This window comes from Eleutherodactylus coqui, chromosome 7, assembly GCF_035609145.1.
Source record: "Eleutherodactylus coqui strain aEleCoq1 chromosome 7, aEleCoq1.hap1, whole genome shotgun sequence".
In the NCBI taxonomy this organism is placed as follows: Eukaryota; Metazoa; Chordata; class Amphibia; order Anura; family Eleutherodactylidae; genus Eleutherodactylus; species Eleutherodactylus coqui.
This window is the reverse complement of record NC_089843.1, coordinates 22385526-22409291: the sequence shown is the minus strand read 5'-3', so window position 1 is coordinate 22409291 and position 23766 is coordinate 22385526. Positions and strand designations below refer to the sequence as shown.

Below are 23766 nucleotides of genomic sequence, written 5' to 3'. Positions count from 1 at the left end.
TCCACTTTTGGGCGTTACACATCCACATTTTTATGCCGGACGGCATCATACAAAATCCTCTATGAAATATCAGGCTTAACCAGCATTAAGCCAGAAAGCGTGCAAAGGGATGAGAGCATCGAAGGATATGGATAACATGTTATGGGGATGAAATCAGTGTTGTATTACTGTATATCAACTTACCACACTGTTCCAAAAAAGCACAATTGCTGCAGAGCAGAAATATTACAACGTGGAATGATTAAAGCAGATTTATTTACAAGGGTGCTATTGTTCCCAGATCTAACATGCTGGACTTGGTACATAATACAACTCAAAGCCACAGTCGGGAAAAAATTATATATGAATATTATAGGATGTTTGCCTATACATTCCAGCCACTGTATTGCTCAAAAGATAACATGTCTTATTATGCACAGTTTCATGCGCCTTTATATGCCTGTTGTATACTTGTGATTGTTCAATGAAAACTTTAAACTTTTTAATAGTGTGATGTGGGAATCGTCATACTGCAGCTATTATATTAACAATTGAGGGTGGTGGAGAGAATAGGGAAGACTCCAGTGTGGGAAATTAATAAATTATGTGTCAGGAGAATCTTGATAAGTCATTAATGGGGCCATCACTACTCCAGAAATGCGGGTGGGTTGATGAGCTGTACTTAAAGGTGGGGCCACCTCCACTACTACAGGGAGGGGAAGGTTGCTGATATATGACAAGTGGCTGGGCACATGACACTCTCCCAGAAGTGGTCGGTTTGACAAGACATGTACACGCTGTACTACTCTCTATTATCAGGGAGTAAAATTTTGCTAACATTACTTCCATTTACTAAGCAGATCAGTTTTTCTATTCATTTCAGATTTGAACAAAATGATAAAACATTTTGGGAAAAACACACAACCTAAAAGTCCAGCATTGGACGCCATTACTGCAAATATCTCCACTGCCACCATGGATTTCCCTCTGGTGCTCAGATAAGCTGGGATCATGGAGATCCAGACACTGCAGAACAGCAGCATGCTGAAGGTGATGTACTTGGCCTCATTAAAACTGTCCGGTAATGTCTTCACCATGAAAGCCAGAACAAAGCTAACCCCTGCCAGGAGCCCCATATATCCCAACATGGAGTAGAACCAGATAGCTGATCCTCCATTACACTGAATGATGATCTTCCTAGGATAAGACTGAGTGTCAAAGTCCTGGAATGGGGGAGAAATAGATAACCAGCTAATACAGATGACAACTTGTATAGATGAACACAACAGCACTATGGTATAGGGCAGCTTCACATTCACCCATTTTCTCCAGAGGCTTCCAGGCTTGGTGGACTTAAAAGCAACACAAACCATAATAGTCTTGGCGAGAAGTGAAGAGACGGCTGCTGAGAAAAAAATACCAAAACTGGTCTCCCGTAATCTACAAGTTATGTCACTGGGACGACCAAGAAACAAAAAGACGGAGAGGAAGCTGAGTATGATGGAGACGAGGAGGAGATAACTCAGGTTCCGGTTATTAGCTTTAACAATAGGAGTGTCCTGGTAGAAGATAAATATTCCAAATATGAAGCCAGTCACAAGACATCCGAAGACAGAGATACTGGAAAATACAGAAGCCATTGTATCATACTGGTAAGAGATGAACTCCAGGACTTTGGGCAGGCATCGGTCTCTATTCTCATTTGGCCATTCATCACTTTGGCATTTAATACAGTTCTCAGCATCTGTAGGAATATTTTATAACATATTAAATGTTACATATATCATATCCATCTAACAGTGCTGAAAATACCACTGAGTAAGAGTACAACTTCTTTGGGGTGCTGACTCCTTTGGTAAGGGTGTGGACCCCATTACACTATCAGAACTTGTTTCTGCTGTTAGCTGCCTGTCCTTGAGTGGAAGCAGGCAGCTTATCAGCAGTGACAAGGGGCACCGAAATATTCATGATACATACCAGGGGCGTAGCTAAAGGCTCAGGAACCCAGGTGTGAAAGTTCAGCTCGGGCCCCCTATACTCCAGTACCCATACCTACTGCAATCATGCTGCACACAGCTGCACAACAAATTTAAATACATGATCTAATCTTTTGGCATAAGCTCTCCCAACAAGTTATTTGTAGCCCTTTAGGCCGTTTTAATGGTTTTACTTGCATTTTTGAACAACAATTAAAAACGCAGCAAAAAAATTACATGCAGTATTCAAAAACTAATTTTTTTTAAAGTAACTAAATACACTATGAAAACCTCATGTGGGTTCAAATAATACCGCCTGCAGGTTTTTGATGCATTGTTTAATTGTATATAAAGTGTGAAATAATATACAGGAGAAACCCAGGTTATACCAGCATAGTCCATATCAATCTACACAGGGAGATTTATAACTTATACCAGTTCTGCATATATCATTTAATACAGGAGATACCCAGGTTATACAAGCATGCTCCATATCACTATATACAGGGAGATATAAACCTTTCACCAGCTGTACATATTAAATATAAGGGATATCTAAGTTATATCAGCATGGTCTATAATACTGTATACAGGATATACCTAGTTTTTACTACAGTATCTAGGATCTGGATAAGAAAGAGTTAATACAAGTAAAATGGTGATTGCCATAAATTGAATTGTGGAAGTTTGTCTACATAAGGGCAAGCAAATGAGACAGCAGTTTGTAAGAAGAAAAGTTTACTACGCCTGCGTAGCAATGCGGTAAAATGTGATAAATCAGTATATATATATATATATATATATATATATATATATATATATATATATATATATATATATATATATATATATATATATATACACAGACATATATAAGAAAGAGTTTTCTATTAAGTTAATTGTATAAAAGGTACATTCCCCCCATGTACGGGCTTCAGCATAGGGGATTACTCTTCTGGATTCGTATTGATACAAATAAAGAAGCTATATTCCTTGAAAAAACTGCCTTGGTGTATTGAAATCCCACCACAATACCAGCATGATAGATTAGATAGATAATATATCTACTGTATATATGCACAGAGGATATATATATATCTATCCCTGTGTACCTCTCTGTACCGTGTTTCCCTGAAAATAAGACCCTGTCTTATATTATTTTCTTCCCCAAAAGAGGCACTTGGTTTTATTTTGAAAGGATGTCTTATATCTCAATCGTGGCACTCTGCCGTGATTTTACTTTTACTTTTTGAGGCAATGTTCCTACCTCAGACAACGGCTTTAGAAAACCCCATCATTGATGAGGTGCCCTAAATGCAAAAAATAGAGCAGACAGCACTCAAAAGATCGTGGCACTGGAATGTGCTGCGTTCAAGCACATGTCTTTAAGGCTCCCATAAAAATCAATTTAAGCATTATACCGTGGTTACCGCAGCATTCAAAATGCCACGGTAATCGTAGTATAAAAACATCTCTGCGCTACTTACCTAGCAGGCATGGTCCGCATACTCCCGCTGGTCTCCGGAGTATTTGCTTGCAGTCCTTAGTTGCTGACAGAATATCGCTTCCTTGTAACAGGGTTCATAAACCTCGCCTCAAGAAAGGGGTGGCTCTGATTGTTTTTTTCATCGCTGCATTGATTGGCTGAGCCACTGTGTTTGAGAACCAAATAGAGCCATCATTTCCTGGAGGTGAGGTTTATGAAGCAATATTCTGTTGGTGGCTGAGGGCTGCAAGCAAACATGCCGGAACTCCAGAGACCAGCAGGATGGACCCGAACCGAGCCTGTTAGGTAATACATTGCTTTTTTATGAAGTGTAGCTAGGGCTTATATTTCAAGCCCCGAAATTCAGGGTAGGGCTTATTTTTGGGCAGGTATTATTTTTGGGGAAACATGATATATATTGATGTATATACATCTCCCGGTATACAATGATATTTACAATTCTGGTGTAACCTGTATATCTCCAGCCTAGAATTAAATATGCACAGCTGGTATTATTTATACAGCATAACTCATACAGCTATATATGTATAAGAAAGTACAATATATACCTGGTTACACCCCAGAGTCCGCTTCCCTCCTACACCATCAGCCTTAGCCAGCTGGACCAGCCACATATCCTACAGAGCACAATTTGCTGCAGACTGCCCCAGGTTATAGCCCTCCTCTCCCAGAGTGTCTCTCAGAGCCAGCCCATGGTGCTGATGCAGTGTATGGTGATGACCCTTGGACCCCCACTCGCTAAGGTATGAAGTGCCAACTATGACCCCTGAGACCCCTAGCAATACGCCAGTGGTATTATCACATCAATATTGGAGGTTTCATTTGGTTCCTATGTTGCTGATTTCTGCTGCAAAACATGAAATAATAGTGTAATTTCATCTTATTGTATCCTGCAAAATGCCAGACAAATGGAAATTGAATGAACCTCATTGTAGTCAATGGAGTCCGTTTGGTACTGCTCTGTTCTGTCATTTGACGGTTCTCTTCAGCAAAGTGTTGACATTGTTCTCCTTCCCAAACTGAGCAAAAAAACTGAAACCCTTAACACTGATGTGAACAAGCACTAACCCTTCTGGCATTCTAGAGCTTTCGGCTCCACCAGGTTGGGTCCTGATAATGTCCAACATCACAACATAATATATTGTCTGTGCTAGAGGGCACTGTATGAAGTAAACTGGTTCCTTGGGGGGGAGAGATTTGTAAAGCAGAGGAAGGAGGCAAAGATTAATGTAAGGCATGAGCGTGGTGAGAAGTGCAATGCATCTGGAGCAGACAAGTGTAGCTGAGCCACGTGTGGTGCCTGAGGAAGCCTTTGCAGTTAAGATGATACGTAGTACACAGCAATTATGTGTGTAACATGTATTTACTACATATGTTATGCACTTTTAGTTCTGCATACTTTATTATATTCGTACTAAACAGCCTGAGGATATACGCTATGTTGGGAGTGTAACATTTTGTAAATGGGCACACAAATCAAACGTTTGTGTGCCCGTTCATATGGCTTGGTGAGGCCGGTGCAAATGCGCCAAGCTCACCAGACCATTGCCCATTTCCCCTCCCTCCCCATTGGAGGCTCACCTCTGTTCTTCCCCGCTCGTTCTGTGCAGTGGGAGGGGGTGGGACATGGGTGAAGCTAAGCACCAGTCCACCCCTCTCCTCCTATTGATAGCTATTGAGAAGGGGCGGGGAGAGGGCGGGTGCTTAGCTCCACCCACGTCCCACCCCTTGTTCCAATTGCACAGAACAAGCAGGGAGGAACAGAGGTAAGCGTGCATGTGGGGGAGGAGAACAGAGGGAGGGAGTTTAGCAGCCATGCTACGGAGCTCATGCAATGGCTGACATATTCCCTCCCACCCTTAGGAGCTCAGGCAATGGCTGACATATTCCGGCCCAAAACATAGCTCCAGGACTATGTTTTGGGTCCGATGTAAAAACGCAGAGCACTATATTGGTCTGGCCGGGCGTTTTTACTTCTCGCAAATATGCCCATGTGATCTGATGCATTGGAAGCCAATGCATCAGAACACAGCGCATATCGTCCGGCGTGAATACGGACGGCTGATATGCGCTTGTGTGAAAGAAGCCTTACATGTACTGGATGAAATCAGAGCTTAGTACAGCAGAGCGCAGAGCCAAAGAGGAGCCAGGAGGGTAAATGTATGCCGGGGTCTAGTCTGAGGTCTGAGAAATGTAGGGGGTCTTATCTGAGCTCTTAACAATTACAGGACTCTTCTCTCGGGTATGAAAAATTAAGAGGCCTGGGATCTGATTGATGTAGGCAACTGATCTGGAGTGTAATTATTTAAAGGGACTCATCTAGAGTGTGATGTTTAATTTAGGGCTTCTGATGACAGATTAATTTCAGGGTTCTGGTCTGCACCAAATATATTTAGCATTCTAGTCTAAATAAGTTTAGGATTTGGTCTTGGGTTAAAATTAATTTTGTGGTCTAGCATGGGTTTATAGCAAACAAATTATGCCAGATTAATCTAATTTCCTTCTATGGCAGAATTACTGACTGGGTTAATCAGGTAAATGTGATAGATATAGTATATCCTGACTTTAGTAAAGCATTTGACAAAATATCTCATACCATTTTCATTGAAAGAATGCCCTAATATATAATCAACAAGGGAACTGCTAGGTGGATTCACAACTCATTTTCAGTAATTATAGTAGATAATTGCCACATTTGGAAAAGAGTACTGCCTAAATTATGTGAATTTGGGATTTTACTCACTATGTCCTATAGAAAGACAGCAATTTAAGGGATAGACTCGTGAGATCAGGTATAGGTGGTAGAAATAAAAAAGGTACAAATTCACTGTTTGATACCAAAATTATGGAACTTCCACTGCCCTGCTGCCAGGAGAATAAGTTTATTTGGGCAGAAGGTTCACCTTCCAACAAGGCAATGGCCATAAGCATGCAGTCAATACAACACAGGAGGGGTTTAGGAACAACTTTGTAAATGTCCTTCGGTGACTTAACCAGGGTCTTGACTTGAACCCAATCAAACATCTCTGGAGAGATCTGAAATGGCTGTCTGCGGACTGCCCCCATCCACCCTGACAACGCTTAAGAGGATCTGCAAAAAAGAATGGCAGAAAGTCCCCAAATCCAGGTTTGAAAACCGTGTGGCATCATACCAAAGAAAACTGGAGGCTGCAATCGCTACCAAAAGTGCTTCAACTAAGCACTAAGTACGGGCTGTGAATATGTATGTCAATGCAAAATATTAGTTTTTCATAAAAATAAAAAAAAAGATTTGCAACATTCTGTTTTCACTTAGTCATTATTGGTTACTGAGTGCAGAATGATGGGGAAAACTTGATTTTTTTAAAATTTGCACAAGGCCACAACATGACAAAATGTAAAAAAGTGAGAGGGTTTGAAGCCTTTCTGGACCCAATATATCACAATAATGGGGGTTCCCTAACCAAATCCTGGCTCACTTGCATGACTGCTAGTGTCCAGGACTATAGAAACAATCAAACAGTATGTTTTACACTATTTTTGCATCTCTCATAGACATTATTGGATGTCACATAAACAGATCACTGTAGCTATTCCCATAATCATTAGGGACCCCAACATTGGTACATCTATGCCCATCTCAGCCTTGATTGGTTGATAAGGTCTGCTTTTTAAACCCAGCCAGACCCACACTGTGCCTGAGTATCTCCTCTTCCTCCTACTAGGTGCACAGCATCCCTTGCTATTGACTATTGCTCATTCCTGATTCTAAATTATGCCTATTTCAGTGTCGGACTGGGGTGCCTAGTAAAATTGTACAGCTACATATAAATGTTACCTGACCCTTGACCACAAATTTCCGGCCACTGTATCTGTGGCAGCCGAGTGCAGACCTTAACGGACAGACAGTGGGGAACACGATGGTTATTAATGGTGGCTCTACTGTCTCCCCCTGAAAAATTTCAATTGTGGCCTAGCCCAGCTATGCACAGTGGCATAACAATAACAGTAGCAATAGAATGGTGTAGTTTAAATGTTCTCGTGATGCAAGTACTTAAGCGCTGCAGAATAAGTAGGGGCTATACAAATAAAGATTATCATTATACATTATTAGTACTTCTTTAATTAAATGTTCTGGTAATGATGAAATGAAAAGTCCAAACCAGACTAAAAAAAGTAAACCAAATGAACAAAGTTTACTCCACGCATGTAAGGTTAACACCACTGCAGAATTCTTAGTTAGCATTGCAATTCAACAGTTCCACTTGAGCAGAAAATACACTTATATCTGAACTTCTCTTCTGTACAGGAAGATGGGTCACCAGTCTAAGTTATCTGGGGTTGCTTCCAGACAGGTATTTGTGGAGGAATGAAGGGAATCTGGCTGGCTGCTTTAGATTAATTAAACTCACGCTTGTTAATTGTCTCTCTCTTCTTGGTTCCGAAGGGTCTGCTGCGTCTAGAATTCCTCCCTCTAGCAGGGATAAAAGAAACTCCTTCCACTCTGGCCTCCTGTACTGAGCTTGACCAATCCATTAGGCCTGACTTCTTCTGGTTTAAGCTTGACTAGGTTAAGCTCCACTTCCTGACTTCTTACTTTTTTCCATTCTATCTTCAACCTCTTCACTCACTCACCACCAACTCTCCTACTCTCTAACTCCTTCCCTAAAAACATCACCCAACAACTATTGGGTGATTTACTCAGCCAATCCCAGGGCTGCCTAAAATGACTGACAAGACACAAGGTTAGGGTGAGTTCTGCACAGTCATTCTGGATTAGGATAAGCAAATACCAGACAAATAAACTTACATTGACCCAGACAAGGCAATACACATAAGAATACACATTCTACAACATTTAACAACACAAACACATTCACACAACAGAAGGTAGATATTAAAGCACCCCACAAGGTGGGACGAAGCACATTCACTGCCTTCGGGTTACACCACTGCCTCTTCCCCTGTGCCCCAGCCTGTCACACAGATCCAATCCCCTCCCAGGACAAGGGCACGAGCGCCTCCCGGCCTGCACCTGCACCCTCACCTCCACGGCCCTCCACTCCTTCCAGCAATGTCTCTCAGCGCAGCATTCAGCTGTCGCTAACACAGTCTGTCCCCAGTCGCTACTATTTTTCCTGGTGTGCCGTTCCAGTCCTACACCAGCACGTCTCTTGCAACATAAATCATGCCCTCACCAACGCGGTTACTGGGAAGGTCCACTTAACCACGGACACATGGACAAGTACTGGCGGGCAGGGCCACTATATCTCCCTGACGGCACATTGGGTGAATTTGGTGGAGGCTGGGACCGAGTCAGAGCCTGGGACTGCTCACGTCTTACCCAGATCCAGAATAGCGGGTCCTACCTCAGTACTGGTATCTGCGGCGGTCTATGCCACCTCCTCTAAACCCTCCTCCTCCTAGGCAACCTCTACCTCTCAATGAAGAAGTGTGAGCAGCACGTCACCAGCAGTCGGTATGGCGCGGCGCGGCAGCACAAAGGTGGGCAAGCGTCAACAGGCCGTGCTGAAACTACTCAGCTTAGGTGACAAGAGGCACACGGCCCACGAACTGTTGCAGGGGTTGACAGAGCAGACCGACCTCTGAGCCTCCAACCGGGCATGGTCATGTGGGACAACGGCCGTAACCTGGTGGTGGCTCTGCAGCTCGGCAGCCTCACACACGTGCCATGCCTGGCCCACGTGTTCAATCTGGTGGTTCAGCGGTTTCTGAAAAACTACTCTCACGTGTCTGATCTGCTCGGCAAGGTGTGCCGCGTCTGCACACATTTCCGCAAGTCCACCACGCACGCTGCCACCCTGAGGAACCTGCAACATTGGTTTAATCTGCCAGAGCACCGACTGCTGTGCCACGTGCCCACGCGGTGGAATTCTACGCTGCACATGTTGGCCAGGCTGTATGAGCAGCGTAGAGCAATAGTGGAATACCAACTCCAACATGGGCGGCGTGGTGGTAGTCAGCCTCCCCAATTCTTTCCCGAGGAGTGGGCCTGGATGGCAGATATCTGCCAGGTCCTCGGAAACTTTGAGGAGTCTACCCAGATGGTGAGCGGCGATCCTGCAATCATTAGCGTTACCATCCCACTGCTATGCCTGCTAAGAAGTTCGCTGCAATGCATAAAGGCCGACACTTTGCGGTTGGAACAGGAGACAGGGGATGAGAGTATGTTGCTTGATAGCCATACCACCCTCATGTCTATATCTCAGCGCGCTTTGGAGGAGGAGGAGGGGGAAGAGACAGCTGGGCACACTGCAGAGGGAACCAATGCTGCTTGTCTCTCATCTGTTCAGCGTGTGGGCTGTGGAGGAGGAGGATCCTGAAAGTCATCTTCCTAGTGAGGACAGCCATGTCTTGCGCACTGGTACCCTGGTACACATGGCTGACTTCATGTTAGGCTGCCTTTTTTCGTGACCCTCGCGTTAGACGCATTCTGGTCAACACGGATTACTGGGTATACACCCTGCTCGAACCATGGTATAAGGAGAACCTTTCCACTCTCATTCCTGAAGAGGAAAGGGGTACGAGAGTGACGCAATACCACAGGACCCTGGTGGAAAAAGTGATGCTACACTTCCCATCTGACAGCGCTAGTGGCAGAAGGCGCAGTTCCGAGGGCCAAGTAGCAGGGGAGGCGTGGAGATCAGGCAGCATGTTCAGCGCAGGCAGGGGAACACTCTCCAAGGCCTTTGACAGCTTCATGGCTCCACAGCAAGACTGTGTTTCACCACTCCCCAGTCAAGGCTGAGTTGGAGGGAGCACTGTAAAAAGATGGTGAGGGAGTACGTAGCCGATCGTACCACCATCCTCCGTGATGCCTCTGCTCCATACAACTATTGGGTGTCAACGCTGGACACATGGCACAAACTTGCGCTGTACGCCCTGGAGGTGCTGGCTTGCCCTGCCACTAACGTCTTGTCAGAGAGGGTGTTTAGTGCAGCTGGGGGAATCATCACGGATAAGCGTACCCACCTGTCAACTGTCAGTGCCGACATGCTTACACTCATAAAGATTAACAAAGGCTAGATTTCCTCAGACTTCTCTTCTCCACCGGTGGAAAGCAGCGGTACCTAAAGATTATTTTTGCTGCAACCGGAGAAATAAGCATTCTCTATCACTGCAAAAAAAGGGGGAATTAGCGTTGTCAATCACTCTCGGATATTAGTCCTCCTACTCCTCCTCCTGAAACATCATGTCATCACGCTGAACTGCCAATTTTTCTGCGCCCCAAAAGGCTCTGCTTACAATTTTTTTTACAATTTTTCAAAGTTTCAAAAGTATTGATACTTTACCAGAAACCAATTTTTTTCACAGGGCTGCCTCCAGGCTCTGTTCCAAATTAGGCAACAGCGAGCTGTATCTTTAAAAAATGTTTCTGGGTTTTACCTGCCCTCACGGTTGAGCAATTTTTCAGGGGCACACCTGAACTCTTGGTACACCAATTTTTCTGGCCCTCGTCTATACTGTTATCTTACTAATTTTTCTGCCCTTCGCTTACACTCATGGTACATTAATGTTTCAGGGGTTCGCCTATACTCTTGCTACAGAAATGTTACAGGGGTCTGCCTATACTTCTGCTACAGAAATGTTACAGGGGTCTGCCTATACTTCTGCTACAGAAATGTTACTGGGGTCTGCCTATACTTATGCTATGGAAATGTTACTGGGGTCTGCCTATACTTCTACTACAGAAATGTTACTGGGGTCCGCCTATACGTTTGCTACTGAAATGTTACTGGGGTCCGCCTATACTTTTACTACAGAAATGTTACTGGGGTCTGCCTATACATGTGCTACAGAAATGTTACTGGGGTCTTTTTATACCTTTGCTACAGGAATGTTACAGGGGTCTGTTTATACTATGGGTGCACTAAGTCTTCCCCGCCGTGGTGTTTTACCTATCTGGCACAAATAATACAGTGACTGACTAGGGCAGAAATGTGGGCCAAGGCCAAGGTCCTTGGTGGCGTGAAAATCTCCCATGATTGGGCACTCTGATTTCTTCTTGTGTAATACCATCTTTGCGCACTGACAACATAAGCGAGCCCAAGGAACTCAAAGACTTCCCCTTGCAGTGTTGAGCGACACATGGATTTCCCATTGCTATGTAACTCAGGGCACCTTGGGTCACACAAGGTGTTTGCTGGGACCGAGCCTGACCAAGGGCCCGCTCACATACTTTCCACACAAGCTACAGCGGGTCCTGGTGATGGTTTATGGCCTTGCAATGCCACCTCCTCCTCCTGCTTAGGGTCATGGGATCAGCACTGGGCATCATGTATTTTCTCCCGTGTTACCACAGTTATCTGAGACACTGGTTTGGGCCAAAGAAGACGAGCGTTACTGCATTTATGAGACGTTCACAGCTGTTCTAGCATCGGAGTCCGCTTCATGCCCACGATTGCTGCAGGTGTGGGCAGAGGCCTATGTCCTCGGCGGAGTGAAAGTCTGCCATGTTTGGGGACTGTAATTTCTTCATGTTTATTACTGTCTTTGGGTTTCTTCGGCTCGCCTATGCTGTGGGTGCACAAAGACTTCCCATAGCAGTGTTTACCTGTCTGGCACTAAGACACTGACTGACTTGGGTAGGGTGCAGAGTGCAGATGGCTTTCCCCTTGCAGTGTCGATTGAGCTATCCGACACCTACACAGAATGAATAGTGTGTGGGCACATAGATTTTCCCAGTGCTATGTAACTCGTGGCACCTTGGATCCCACAAGGTGTTTGTGGGACCGAGCCTGGCCAAGGACCCGCTCACATACTTCCCACACAAACTACAGCGGGTCCTGGTCATGGTTTCTTATCCTTGTAAGGCCACCTCCTCCTCCTGCTTGGGGTCAGGGGATCAGCACTGAGCATCATGTATTTTCTCTCGTGTTACCACAGTTATCTGAGACACTGGTTTGGGCCAAAGAAGACGAGCGCTACTGCATTAAATGAGACGTTCACTGCTGTACTAGCATCGGAGTCCGCTTCATGCCCGCATTTGCTGAGGGTGTGGGCTGAGGCCTAGGTCCTGGGGGAACTGCAACTGCACCAGGTTGGGCCTGTGGAACTTGTTCCAGGTTAATCCAGTCTTTGGAGCGGTGAAAGCAAACATAACTGATTTAATGAGACCTTCACAGCTGTACTGGCATCAGAGTCCGCTCCATGCCCGTGTTTGCTGAGGGTGTGGGCTTAGGCCTATGTCCTGGGGGAGCTGCAACTGCGCCATGTTAAGCCTGTGGAATTGTTCCAGGTTAATCCAGTCTTTGGAGCGGTGAAAGCAAACGTAACTGATTTAATGAGACCTTCACAGCTGTAACAGCATCGGAGTCCGCTTCATGCCTGTGTTTGCTGAGGGTGTGTACAGCTGCCTATTTCCTCGGCGGAGTGAAAGTCTGCCATGTTTGGACACTGTAATTTCATCATGTTTATTACTTTCTTTTGGTTCCTTCGGCTCGCCTATGCTGTGGGTGCACAAAGACTTCCCATAGAGGTGTTTAGCTGTCTGGCACAAAGACACTGACTGACTTGGGTAGGGTGCAGAGTGCAGATGGCTTTCCCCTTGCGGTGTCGATTGAGCTATCTGACACCTACACAGAATGAATAGTGTGTGGGCACATAGATTTTCCCAGTGCTATGTAACTCGTGGCACCTTGGATCCCACAAGGTGTTTGTGGGACCGAGCCTGGCCAAGGACCCACTCACATACTTCCCACACAGGCTACAGCGGGTCCTGGTCATGTTTTCTTGGCCTTGTAATGCCACCTCCTCCTCCTGCTTGGGGTCAGGGGATCAGTACTGGGCATCATGTATTTTCTCTTGTGCTACCACAGTTATCTGAGACACTGGTTTGGCTCTAAGAAGACGAGCGTTACTGCATTAATGAGAAGTTCACTGCTGTACTAGCATTGGAGTCTCCTTTATGCCCGTAATTGCTGAGGGTGTGGGCAGAGGCCTATGTCCTGGGGGAAATGCAACTGCGCCAGTTTGGGCCTGTGGAACTTGTTCCTGTTTAATCCAGTCTTTGGAGCTATAAAAGCAACCGCAAATAATTTAATGAGACGTTCACAGCTGTACTAGCATCGATTGCTGAGGGTGTGGGCCGAGGTCCTTGAAACTTTGCCATGTTCGGGCGCTGTGATTTCTTTATGCATAATACCATCTTTAAGTTCCTGGTGCTCACCTATGCATGTGGGTGCACATAGACTTACCATTGCTGTGTTTTACCTGTCTGACACAAACCCACTGACTGACTAGGGCAGAAATGTAGGCCGAGGCCCTTCGCAGGGTGAAACTCTGCCATGTTTGGGCACTCTGATTTCCTCATGTGTAATACCATGCTTGAGTTTCTTGGCTAGCCTATGCTGTGAGTGCACAATGAGTTCCCATTACATTGCTTTACCTGTCTGGCACAAATACACTGACTGACTAGGGTAGAATTGTGGGCTGAGGTCCTTGGCGGGGTGAAACTCTGCCATGTTTGGGCACTCTTATCTCTTTTGTGTAATACCATCTTTGTGCAACAGCATAGGCAAGCCCAAGGAACTCAAAGACTTTCCATTGCAGTGTTGAGCTAACACCTACACAGAACGAATTGTGTGGGGACACATGGATTTCCCATTGCTATGCAACTCGCGGCACCTTGGGTCACACAAGGTGGAGGCTTGGACCGAGCATGACCCTGGGCCAGCTCACGTGCTTCCCACACAGAGTATTGCTGCATTGTGGAGATGTGTACAAGTGCTTGCACCTAAGTTCCCTTTATGCCCACATTTGGAGCTCCTGACAATTTTGCGACGGAGGTGGCACAGGATTGGAATGATGATCGTACGTCAATTTATCATCGATTCTCAACAGCATTGTGGGCTATTGCCCCCCCCCCCCCCCCCATTCAAAAGAGGGTCGCTGCCTGGCGCTGCCAACCCTCTGCAGTGAGTACCTCCGGTTCCCCCTCCTCGCAGATGCACTTAGAAATAGACATGAGGGTGGTGTGGCTATGAAGTGAGCGTGTGGCATGAGGGCAGCTGAAGGCTGCGCAGGGAAACTTTTGTATGCGCTGTGGACACAGGGTCATGCGGGGGGTTGGGCAGCATGTAACCCAGGAGAAGAGGCAGCGGTGTGACCCTCAGGCAGTGATTGTGCTTGATTGCAGGTAGTGTTGTGCTTAGCTAGGGTGTGCCTTGCTATTGAGGGTTTGTCCAAAGTAAAAATTGTTAGGGAGGAAGACTCTTGCCCCTATTGTGGCTTAATAGTGGGACCTGGGAGCCTGAGATGCAGCCCTGCATGCTGCCCTGCCCTTCCCTATCTGTTTCTGTGGTGTTTCCATGACTTTCGGATGTTTTCCAGAGTTTCACCAGTGAAGACCTTTGCGGAGCATCAGTCATATACAAAAATGCTCAAGTCTCCCATTGACTTCAATGGGGTTCGTTACTCGAAACGAGCTCTCGAGCATCGCGAAAAGTTCGACTCGAGCATTTTGGTGCTTGCTCATCTCTAGCTATAATGCCTTCTCAAGGAAAATGGGGGAAATAAAGTAGGTCCACCTGCTCAACTGGGAAAAAGACCTGAGAGAAAGTATGCCAATAGCACAATGGTTAACCTTCTTTGAGTGGGCAAATAAATCTACCTTGAGTGCAAATCTTTTGCAGACTCACTATAAAGTTCTAACAAGATGGTACTACACCCCATTCAAATTAGCTAGGAAGAGGTCTTTCAAATTATATACGAGGTAGCAAGTCTCAGAATACCCAAAGAACCTAAAACAGCTCTTTTACTACTAGAATGCAATCTAATTCCTCTAAGATATAGAATATGGACATGTCACTGCCTATTGGTGGCTAAATTATCTATCACCAGAAAATGGAAATCAAAGCACCCTCCCAGCATCAAAGACATCTATAAATATAAAGACGAAAGCCCTCACTGACTGACTTACTGACTGACTCACTGACTGACTCACTGACTGACTCACTGACTGACTGACTCGCCAAAAGTTCTCCAACTTCCCAATGTCGTAGAAACATGAATTTTGGCACAAGCATAGATTATAATCTCCTAAATAGGAAAAGTAATTGAGTCATAACTCGATTATTCAATTCTAGCGCAGAAGAATAAGCGTCGAAATTTAACGTACATAATCTAAATCTCTCACTTCCCAATGTCATAGAAACTTAAAATTTGGCACGGGCATTGATTATGTCATAAATAGGAAAAGTTAATAGGTCCCAACTTGATCATTCAATTCTATGCGCAAAAAAATTAGCGTCCAAATTTTATGTACTGAATCTAATTCTCTCACTTCCCGGTGTCATAGAAACTCGAAATTTGGCAGGAGCATTGATTATGTCATAAATAGGAAAAGCTAATGGGTCCCAACTCGATTATTCAATTCTATGCGCAAAAGAATTAGTGTCCAAATTTTACGTACAGAATGTATTTTTCTCACTTTCCAGTGTCATAGAAACGTGAAATTTGGCACGAGCATTGATTATGTCATAAATAGGAAAAGCTAATGGGTCCCAACTCGATTATTCAATTCTATGCGCAAAAGAACTAGCATCCAAATTTTACGTACGGAATCTAATTCTCTCACTTTCCGGTGTCATAGAAACTTGAAATTTTGCACGAGCATTGATTATGTCATAAATAGAAAAAGTTAATGGGTCCCAACTCGATTTTTCAATTCTAAGCGCAAAAAAATTAGCGTTCAAATTTTTTACGTACGGAATCTAATTCTCTCACTTCCCAATGTCATAGAAACTTGTAATTTAGCACGAGCATTGATTGTGTCATAAATAGGAAAAGTTAATGGGTCCCAAACTCGATTATTCAATTCTAAGCGCAAAAAATTAGCGTCTAAATTTTACGTACGGAATCTAATTCTCTCACTTCCGAATGTCATAGAAACTTGAAATTTGGCACGAGCATTGATTATGTCATAAATAGAAAAAGTTAATGGGTCACAACTCCATTTTTCAATTCTAAGCGCAAAAGAATTAGCGTCCAAATTTTACGTACGGAATCTAATTTTCTCACTTCCCAATGTTATAGAAACTTGAGATTTGTCATGAGCATTGATTATGTCATAAATAGATAAAGTTAATGGGTCCCAACTCGATTATTCAATTCTTACCGCCAAAGAATTAGCGTCCAAATTTTTACGTACAGAATCTAATTCTCCCACTTCCCAATGTCTTAGAAACTTGAAATTTAGCATGAGCATTGATTATGTCATAAATAGGAAAAGTTAATGGGTCCCAACTCCATTTTTCAATTCTAAGCGCAAAAGAATTAGCGTCCAAATTTTACGTACAGAATTTAATTTTCTCACTTCCCAATGTCATAGAAACTTGAAATTTGGCACGAGCATTGATTATGCTATAAATAGGAAAAGATAATGGGTCCCAACTCGATTATTCAATTCTAAGCACCAAAGAATTAGCGTCCAAATTTTACGTACGGAATCTAATTCTCTCACTTCCCAATGTCATTAAAACTTGAAATTTGGCACAAGCATTGATTATGTCATAAATAGGAAAAGTTAATGGGTCCCAACTCCATTTTTCAATTCTAAGCGCAAAAGAATTAGCGTCCAAATTTTACGTACGGAATTTAATTCTCTTACTTCCTGATGTTATCTATATATATAAAAATGAATTTATGTCTTTCTGTTTGTCCTTTATGCATTACTATACCATTCATCCAATCATCATGAAACTTTGGGAAGTTGTTGAGTACACTCCTGGGAAGATTACTGGCATAGTACATCTATCCTACGATAGGTGGCGCGCGTGCGAGCATCGTCGACAAAGATCATTTGATTTCCATTACAAGCATGAAAGCAAAAGGGATTACGAACAACGGGATGCGCCTTCAACTACAAAATGATGCATCCGCCGAACGTTTCACAAGACAATTGCTGGATATTGAGAATGCTGAGGTAAAATGAAAGCTGTGCTGTGATTGGTTGCTATTTCTTATACTGCTGACGTAACATGAAAGCTGTGCTGTGATTGGTTGCTATATATTATACTGCTGAGGCAACATGAAAGCTGTGCTGTGATTGGTTGCTACTTCTTATACTACTGAGGTTACATGAAAGCTGTGCTGTGATTGGTTGCTATTTTTTATATTGCTGTGGCAGAATAAAAGTTGGGCTGTGATTGGTTGTTATTTCTCTTCCTGCTGAGGTAACATGAAAGCTGCGCTGCGATTGGTTGTTATTTATTATACCACTGAGGTAACATGAAAGCTGCGCTGTCGTTGGTTGTTATCTATATATATATAAAAACGAATGTATGTATGTATGTCTGTCTTCGCAGCAACGCGCGACGGGTAAGCTAGTACTTGATATAATTGCAGATCATTACACCTATGAAAAAATCATTGCTAACGCCAATGCAAAGCAAAAGAAATGTAGAGTTATGCAGTGTCCCTGGCTGCGCTTTTTGTTAAAGTAATGTTTTATTAGTTTTCTATTTCTATTACTATTTGTTCCAAAAAATGTGATACACAAATGGATGGCTCAACAGTTTATGCATAGCAAATAATGTAGAGGATACGTATTCATTCCATGGGCTATTAAAGGAGGAGAGTACATAGTAATAGCAGATATAGATGTGGTCTTTAATATATACAAGAGGTTTGGAAGCTTTGTGTGCAGAATTAACTGCCTGTTGTTGCGGGCTGGTTGTTGCTATGGAGACCGGGACACATCTTGGACTTTCCACGGAGGCACAATGTACATCAGTAAATGCAGGGAAGTACGGGAGTGATGCCCGTCACATGACAGCCTGACGGAGGAGGAGACCACGCCTATGGCGGCGTCTGATGTCATGACGCCGCCGGCGGATGACGCGACTAGCGTCCATGTGAGCTGGCGTCTCTAAACATACGAAGCAGGTGCCGATAATAACAGGACGCATATGGATGACGTGGTAACATCGGGGGCCGGTATACACTGCAACATTCCTCCCTATGGGTTATTGGATCCAGCTGCACTGATCGGTGTTTGACCAATGGGTCAACAGGTATCACAACTGTAGGCTGTTAGGTTTTTAAAGTCACTATTGATTGGTGTGATGGGTTTGTGTTGTATTATTTAAGGGCTGCACTGTTAGATGGTATCTCATACATTGGCTTGATAAAGACTGGCTTTCCACCAGTCGAAACGTTGTTTTGTACTATGCAAGATGAATTAAAGATGGAGTTCTAATACCTGCGAAGACTATCTACTTATCTAACTGACACCCCTGATGCTGCTGGTTTACTATTTATCTGAAGAAATTGTATTGGATGTTGGGTCCACATCTGAACTCAGCTCTGCATCTAACGCCCGGTTAGTAGCTCTAGTGAGTATAATTTTTCTCCTATTGTGGAAGTGCCGCAACAACCTGTTTTGTTGGACTATGCATAGAAAATGCAACAACTATTTCTTGTATATGCACTCAACAGCGAAACAATTGCCAAAATAACAAGATCATTCTTTGTGTATGTTTCTCAAAACTCTATATGTAGACTGTACAATGTACGTAATTACAAAAAATGCTAATAAAAAATATTTGAAAAGAAAAAAAAGTCCAAATTGCTGTTATATCACTCTTCGAGCACATCAGGCAAAGATTATAAATACCTACAGGAAGATCTGCAAGGTTCAGTAACCTCTGTTTATGTGTCATGTGTTAGAGGCACACTGAGGAACAATGGTGTTCATGGAAGGATACCATGAAGGAAGCCACTGCTGTCCAAAAGAACATTGCAGTCCATCTCCAGTTTGCCCAAGACCACCTGGATGCTCCACAATGCTTCTGGGAAAATGTGCTTTGCACAAGAGATAAAAGTGAAACTTTTGAGCAAAAATGCACAACACTGTTTGGGGAAAACCAACACCAAAGCCTCATCCAAAGACTGGTGGAGGCAGCATCATGGTTTGTGGCTGCTCTGCTCCTCAGGGAATGGGCACCTTGTAATCATTAAGGGAACAATGATTTCTACAGTAGATCAGAACATCTTACAGGAGAATATAAGGGTTGCCGTCCATGACCTCCAGCTGAAGAGATGCTGGGTGATGTACCAAGACAATGAAATAAAGCACACAAGTAAAACATCTAAAGAATGCTAAATAATACCATTTATGATCGGGAATTGCCAAATCAAAATCATGATTTTAACCCCTTGTAGATAATGTGGCATCACCTGGAGAGAGTTGTGCATGCCGGACATCTCAGGCATAGTAATGAACCTAAATCCATTTACAGGATGGAATGATCCAAAGTTCCAGCTCAGTGATGGGCAAATCGTATTAGTGGCTCCAGGACATGTTTAGCGGTGATTGCTGCTGTAGGAGGATCTATATGTTATTAAAGGAAACCTGCCACCTCCCTACAACACCATGTACTAAGTTATGCTGCTGTTAGGAGATGTGACAGGGAGCCGGGTGAAGTATTTTTATACACACCCGCTCCCTGGTTCCTGCCACTGATGTCTATGCGCCGCACAAATCAGACTCTTTTCAGATTACTGTCCGTGTGATACCCCATAGACGTCTCTAGGAGAGCGTGCACACGGCAGTCTGAAAAGAGATTTCAGTTCACTGTGTGATTTCAGTGGCGAGCAACGCAGGAACTCGGGAGCAGGTGAGTATAAAAATATATCACCCAGCTCCCTGTCACCTCCCTAACAGGAGCAGGACTTACTTTATGGTGTTGTAGGGAGGTGACAGGCTTGCTTTAAATTTGCAGGTTCTCAAATTATGTAATTCAATAAAATATATGAATAGCATAAATTCTTTGTTCTTAGTTTAGTTTGACCATGTTGGCTATTTGTCTATAATTGTGATGGAGCTGACACATTTTATTGGTGATGATTGCTGAAATAACGGTAATTCCCAAGGGTTCACTTTTCTTTCATATTTACATCTTTTGGTACATCACTGTCATCATCACCTACTGCTCATACTACCATATACCGCTTGTATTGGATATCTCCCCTTCTGCACACGGGACGCAGTCATAGCAGCAGGCATGGATTGTTCGTCCTGTCTTTTTTCTGCTTCCAGGTGAACATTGGTCAGAGCAGCGGGATACTGGGATCTGTAGGAAAAGACAAGAACCTTTACTACATAGATAAATCACACATGTATGATAAGAGGATGTAAACTATATAATGATGTTATAGAGCGGACAGGATTTACATAATCACCTACATAATATAACTCTTCTCACCTCCTTTGTGTGTTTCCATGTTATAGACTGCCGATTTATGTGAAGCTTTTCCCCACTGATGGCCCACGGAGTAAAATTCCCTACTACAACCTCATGTATGGCGTCTTTTGTATGTAACCAGTTTATGATCGTATACGGATGTTTGGCTTCCCCCTGTTCATTAAAGTAATATGAAGGTCTCATTGGATCCGGTGAGGACTCCATCATTTGTATGTAGCGCTGTAACTTCCGTCTGTAGTGTAAAAATCCAGTTACTGAGTTTTCTCCATATTTGTCTTTTATAAATAAGAACATTTCATGTAGAGCTTTTGCCAGAACTTCTACTGCAGAATACAAACTTGAGGCGACCCCCGATGAGAGAACGTCCCTCAGATTATCTGCAGCATTGTCACGAGTGTAGTTGTGCCCTTTATTGATGTCATAGTCTAATATGAAGGAATCTATATCATCATGCGTGTACATATCACATAACAATCTCCAGTAAGAATGTTTTTGGTCCAGATCATCATGTTTCCTGTATATTTTTATAAAATCCTCCAGATCTGGAAAAGGTAATGAAAACTTCACTGCTAGATTTCCTGTATATAGCGAATACATTTCATTTAACGGTTTGCCAGTAGTAGTGATCCAGGATGGTGAAAGGATAAATGTGTTGTCTAAAAGTATGAATTCATATTCTTCTAATAAAGGAAGCATAGAAAGAGAGAGGGTCCCGCACATTATAATGATGGAGACTTGTGGATTGTTTAGAGCTTGTAAAATCGTATTAAAATTTTTATTATTAAGTGTTATGGTGAAGGCGGCACAGATCCCGCGCTCTCTCATGTACTTTGTTAGTATAAGAAGCTCATTCTCTCCAGCTTCATCCTCCGATACTATAATCCCAACCCAGGTCCAGCCAAAGTGCTCCAGCAGTTCGGTGATCACCATATTGTGGATGTGGTAATTTTGAACCATTCGGAAAACATTAGGATAGAGGAGCCTATCAGATAATGAGGGGTCGGAGGCTCCATAGCTGATCTGCAAATCACAGAACAAAACTAAGATCATTTTGTACAGACTGTTCTCAGTCAGTTAGTTAGTAGGACGTCCCCGGTGATCCAAAACTCCACATACAAAACCCATTCTGTTAGGCTGTATTTAGATGTGCTACAGAAAGTTGTGCCTGAGAGTCTCGGACATAAATTGCATTATGCAGCACATGGGCACCCCGTGTGTGCCACATATTACATGTCCCATTGTCTAGCGAGATTCACATGAAAATAGGACATGCAGCGACTTTGCAACTGAGACTCTTGATCTGAGCAGAAAAAAATTGAATGAGTTTAGTCAGAGGATTGGGTTCATTTTCCTTGTAAGATCTGTCCATATGGGACATGGGAAGAATTTGTGGTGGAATATCGGACATGGGAATATGGCCTTAGGGCAGCCTCACATGAGCGTATTTGTGTAGGGAATTTTTGTGCGAGCAATACACAGCAAAAAGAACACATAGATATCAATGGACTCATTCTCATAGTACTTTTTTGCAAATACATTTTGTGTACACAAATAACCATGACATGCTCTATTTTGGTGTGCATGTGCATCTTAAAGGTCCCCATAAGAGCCTGTGGGGTGGGCAAATGTGCAGGTTTTTTAAGGCTGGATTAGACAAAATGATTCTCGTTTAAAAATCACTCAAGGACATCTTTTGAGTGAGAATCATTGGTTCTAACTACACTGACATCGTGCAGTTTTCGTTTACGAGTTGCTGATAGTTCTCTTTCAGTATGCTGAAAGAGAAGGATCAGCCTTATCAGGAGTTCACAGCAGGATGCAGCTGATACTATTGTTTCAGCTGGTATCCCGCTCCAAGAACACATCCAGGTATGAAGAACACAGCAGTCCAGCATTAACATTATCTATTCAAATCTACTCAAATCAACAAACTTCCTAACATGTCTTATTCCTAACTATCTACAACCTTCCATACATGCATCAAGCATAGTACAATACAAATTCAATATTATTGTATTATTACAAATGCTTTAAATATTGTGATGGCCGCCTCCCATTCTCTTCTTTGAGTGTCCCGGTAGCCAGGAACAGAAGTATTACTCATCCAGGAGACATCACGTGACTTGAGTTATATGATGCAATAATGTTGTTGCCCACAAGATGGTCCTCACTCGAAGTACAAGTCGCATACTCCAGATTAAACATCACCGACCGCGGGCACTTTTGATGTGGTGCGGCAGCAGTCACGTGGTCATGATGCCGGGTCAGGTACATGATCATGTGATTACGCTGCCACTAGGGACTGGGGGGGGCAATAAAAGAAACAGGAGGGCAGACAGTGTAGATAATGACCTGCAACCAAGTAATGGGAATGGGGGTCGAGCAGGGGGTGGGGTTGGAACAGTTAGAACTGACAGAAGAGCCAATGGTACCATTAGTAGCACAATGAATTTAAAGAATAACAACAACCATATAAATTGTATGGCAATGAATGTAAGAAGTCTTTTTTTTTTGAAAATCAAGTTTTATTGACATTTTTGCTATTCATTAACAGGTAGGATATAGACAGTCATAAAGAATTCTTTAACAAATATCTGCATCACAGTAAAATAAGACCATGAGAGGGAGAGGTCGGGAGGTAGGAGGGTTCTAAGCGTATACTGATATCGAGTCTTCTCCCATTGTCTGTTGATAAGGCTCATCTTCTCGTTCTGCGGTAGGCAGAATGATAAGGTCTTGTTTCCTTTTGATAGTCAGCGGCGGCAGGATTAGAGTGACTGTCTAATTAACAGTGACTGAAAGAATATAAAGTAATAATTGGGTAGTTGGGGGGGAGGGGTAGAGGGGGGATAGGACAGACAGAAGGTGGAAAGGGTAGTGAGGCGAATGGGGTGCTGTGGGGTAGATATACTGTTGGGTTATAACTCGCAGGTTTGAAAATGGACTCAATGTGTGTATAGAAGGTCTTCCCTATAATCAGGGGGGTGGTCAGCTATCTTAATGTTGATCTAAGGTAACATAGTAACATAGTAACATAGTATGTAAGGCCGAATGAAGACATTGTCCATCTAGTCCAGCCTGTCTATCCTACTGTGTT

General features: G+C 43.4%; 1 protein-coding gene across 1 annotated transcript; it reads right to left on the bottom strand.

The window, feature by feature from the left end:
• Positions 1-818: 818 nt before the first annotated feature.
• Positions 819-21626, bottom strand: LOC136573432 (vomeronasal type-2 receptor 26-like). Its single transcript, XM_066574723.1, has 3 exons — positions 20670-21626; positions 19170-19266; positions 819-1723 (listed from the first exon to the last, which is right to left on the bottom strand). Exons 1-3 carry the CDS (start codon positions 21624-21626, stop codon positions 819-821), a joined length of 1959 nt encoding a protein of 652 aa, XP_066430820.1.
• Positions 21627-23766: the final 2140 nt, after the last annotated feature.

Coding starts and splice junctions, on each gene's coding strand:
- LOC136573432 (XM_066574723.1), bottom strand. CDS start 21,626: ATGGTTCAAAATTACCACATCCACAATATGGTGATCACCGAACTGCTG. Junction 19,267..20,669: donor CATGGAAACACACAAAGGAG/GTGAGAAGAGTT, acceptor TCTTGTGCAAAG/CACATTTTCCCAGAAGCATT. Junction 1,724..19,169: donor CAGCAGTGGCTTCCTTCATG/GTATCCTTCCAT, acceptor ATATTCCTACAG/ATGCTGAGAACTGTATTAAA.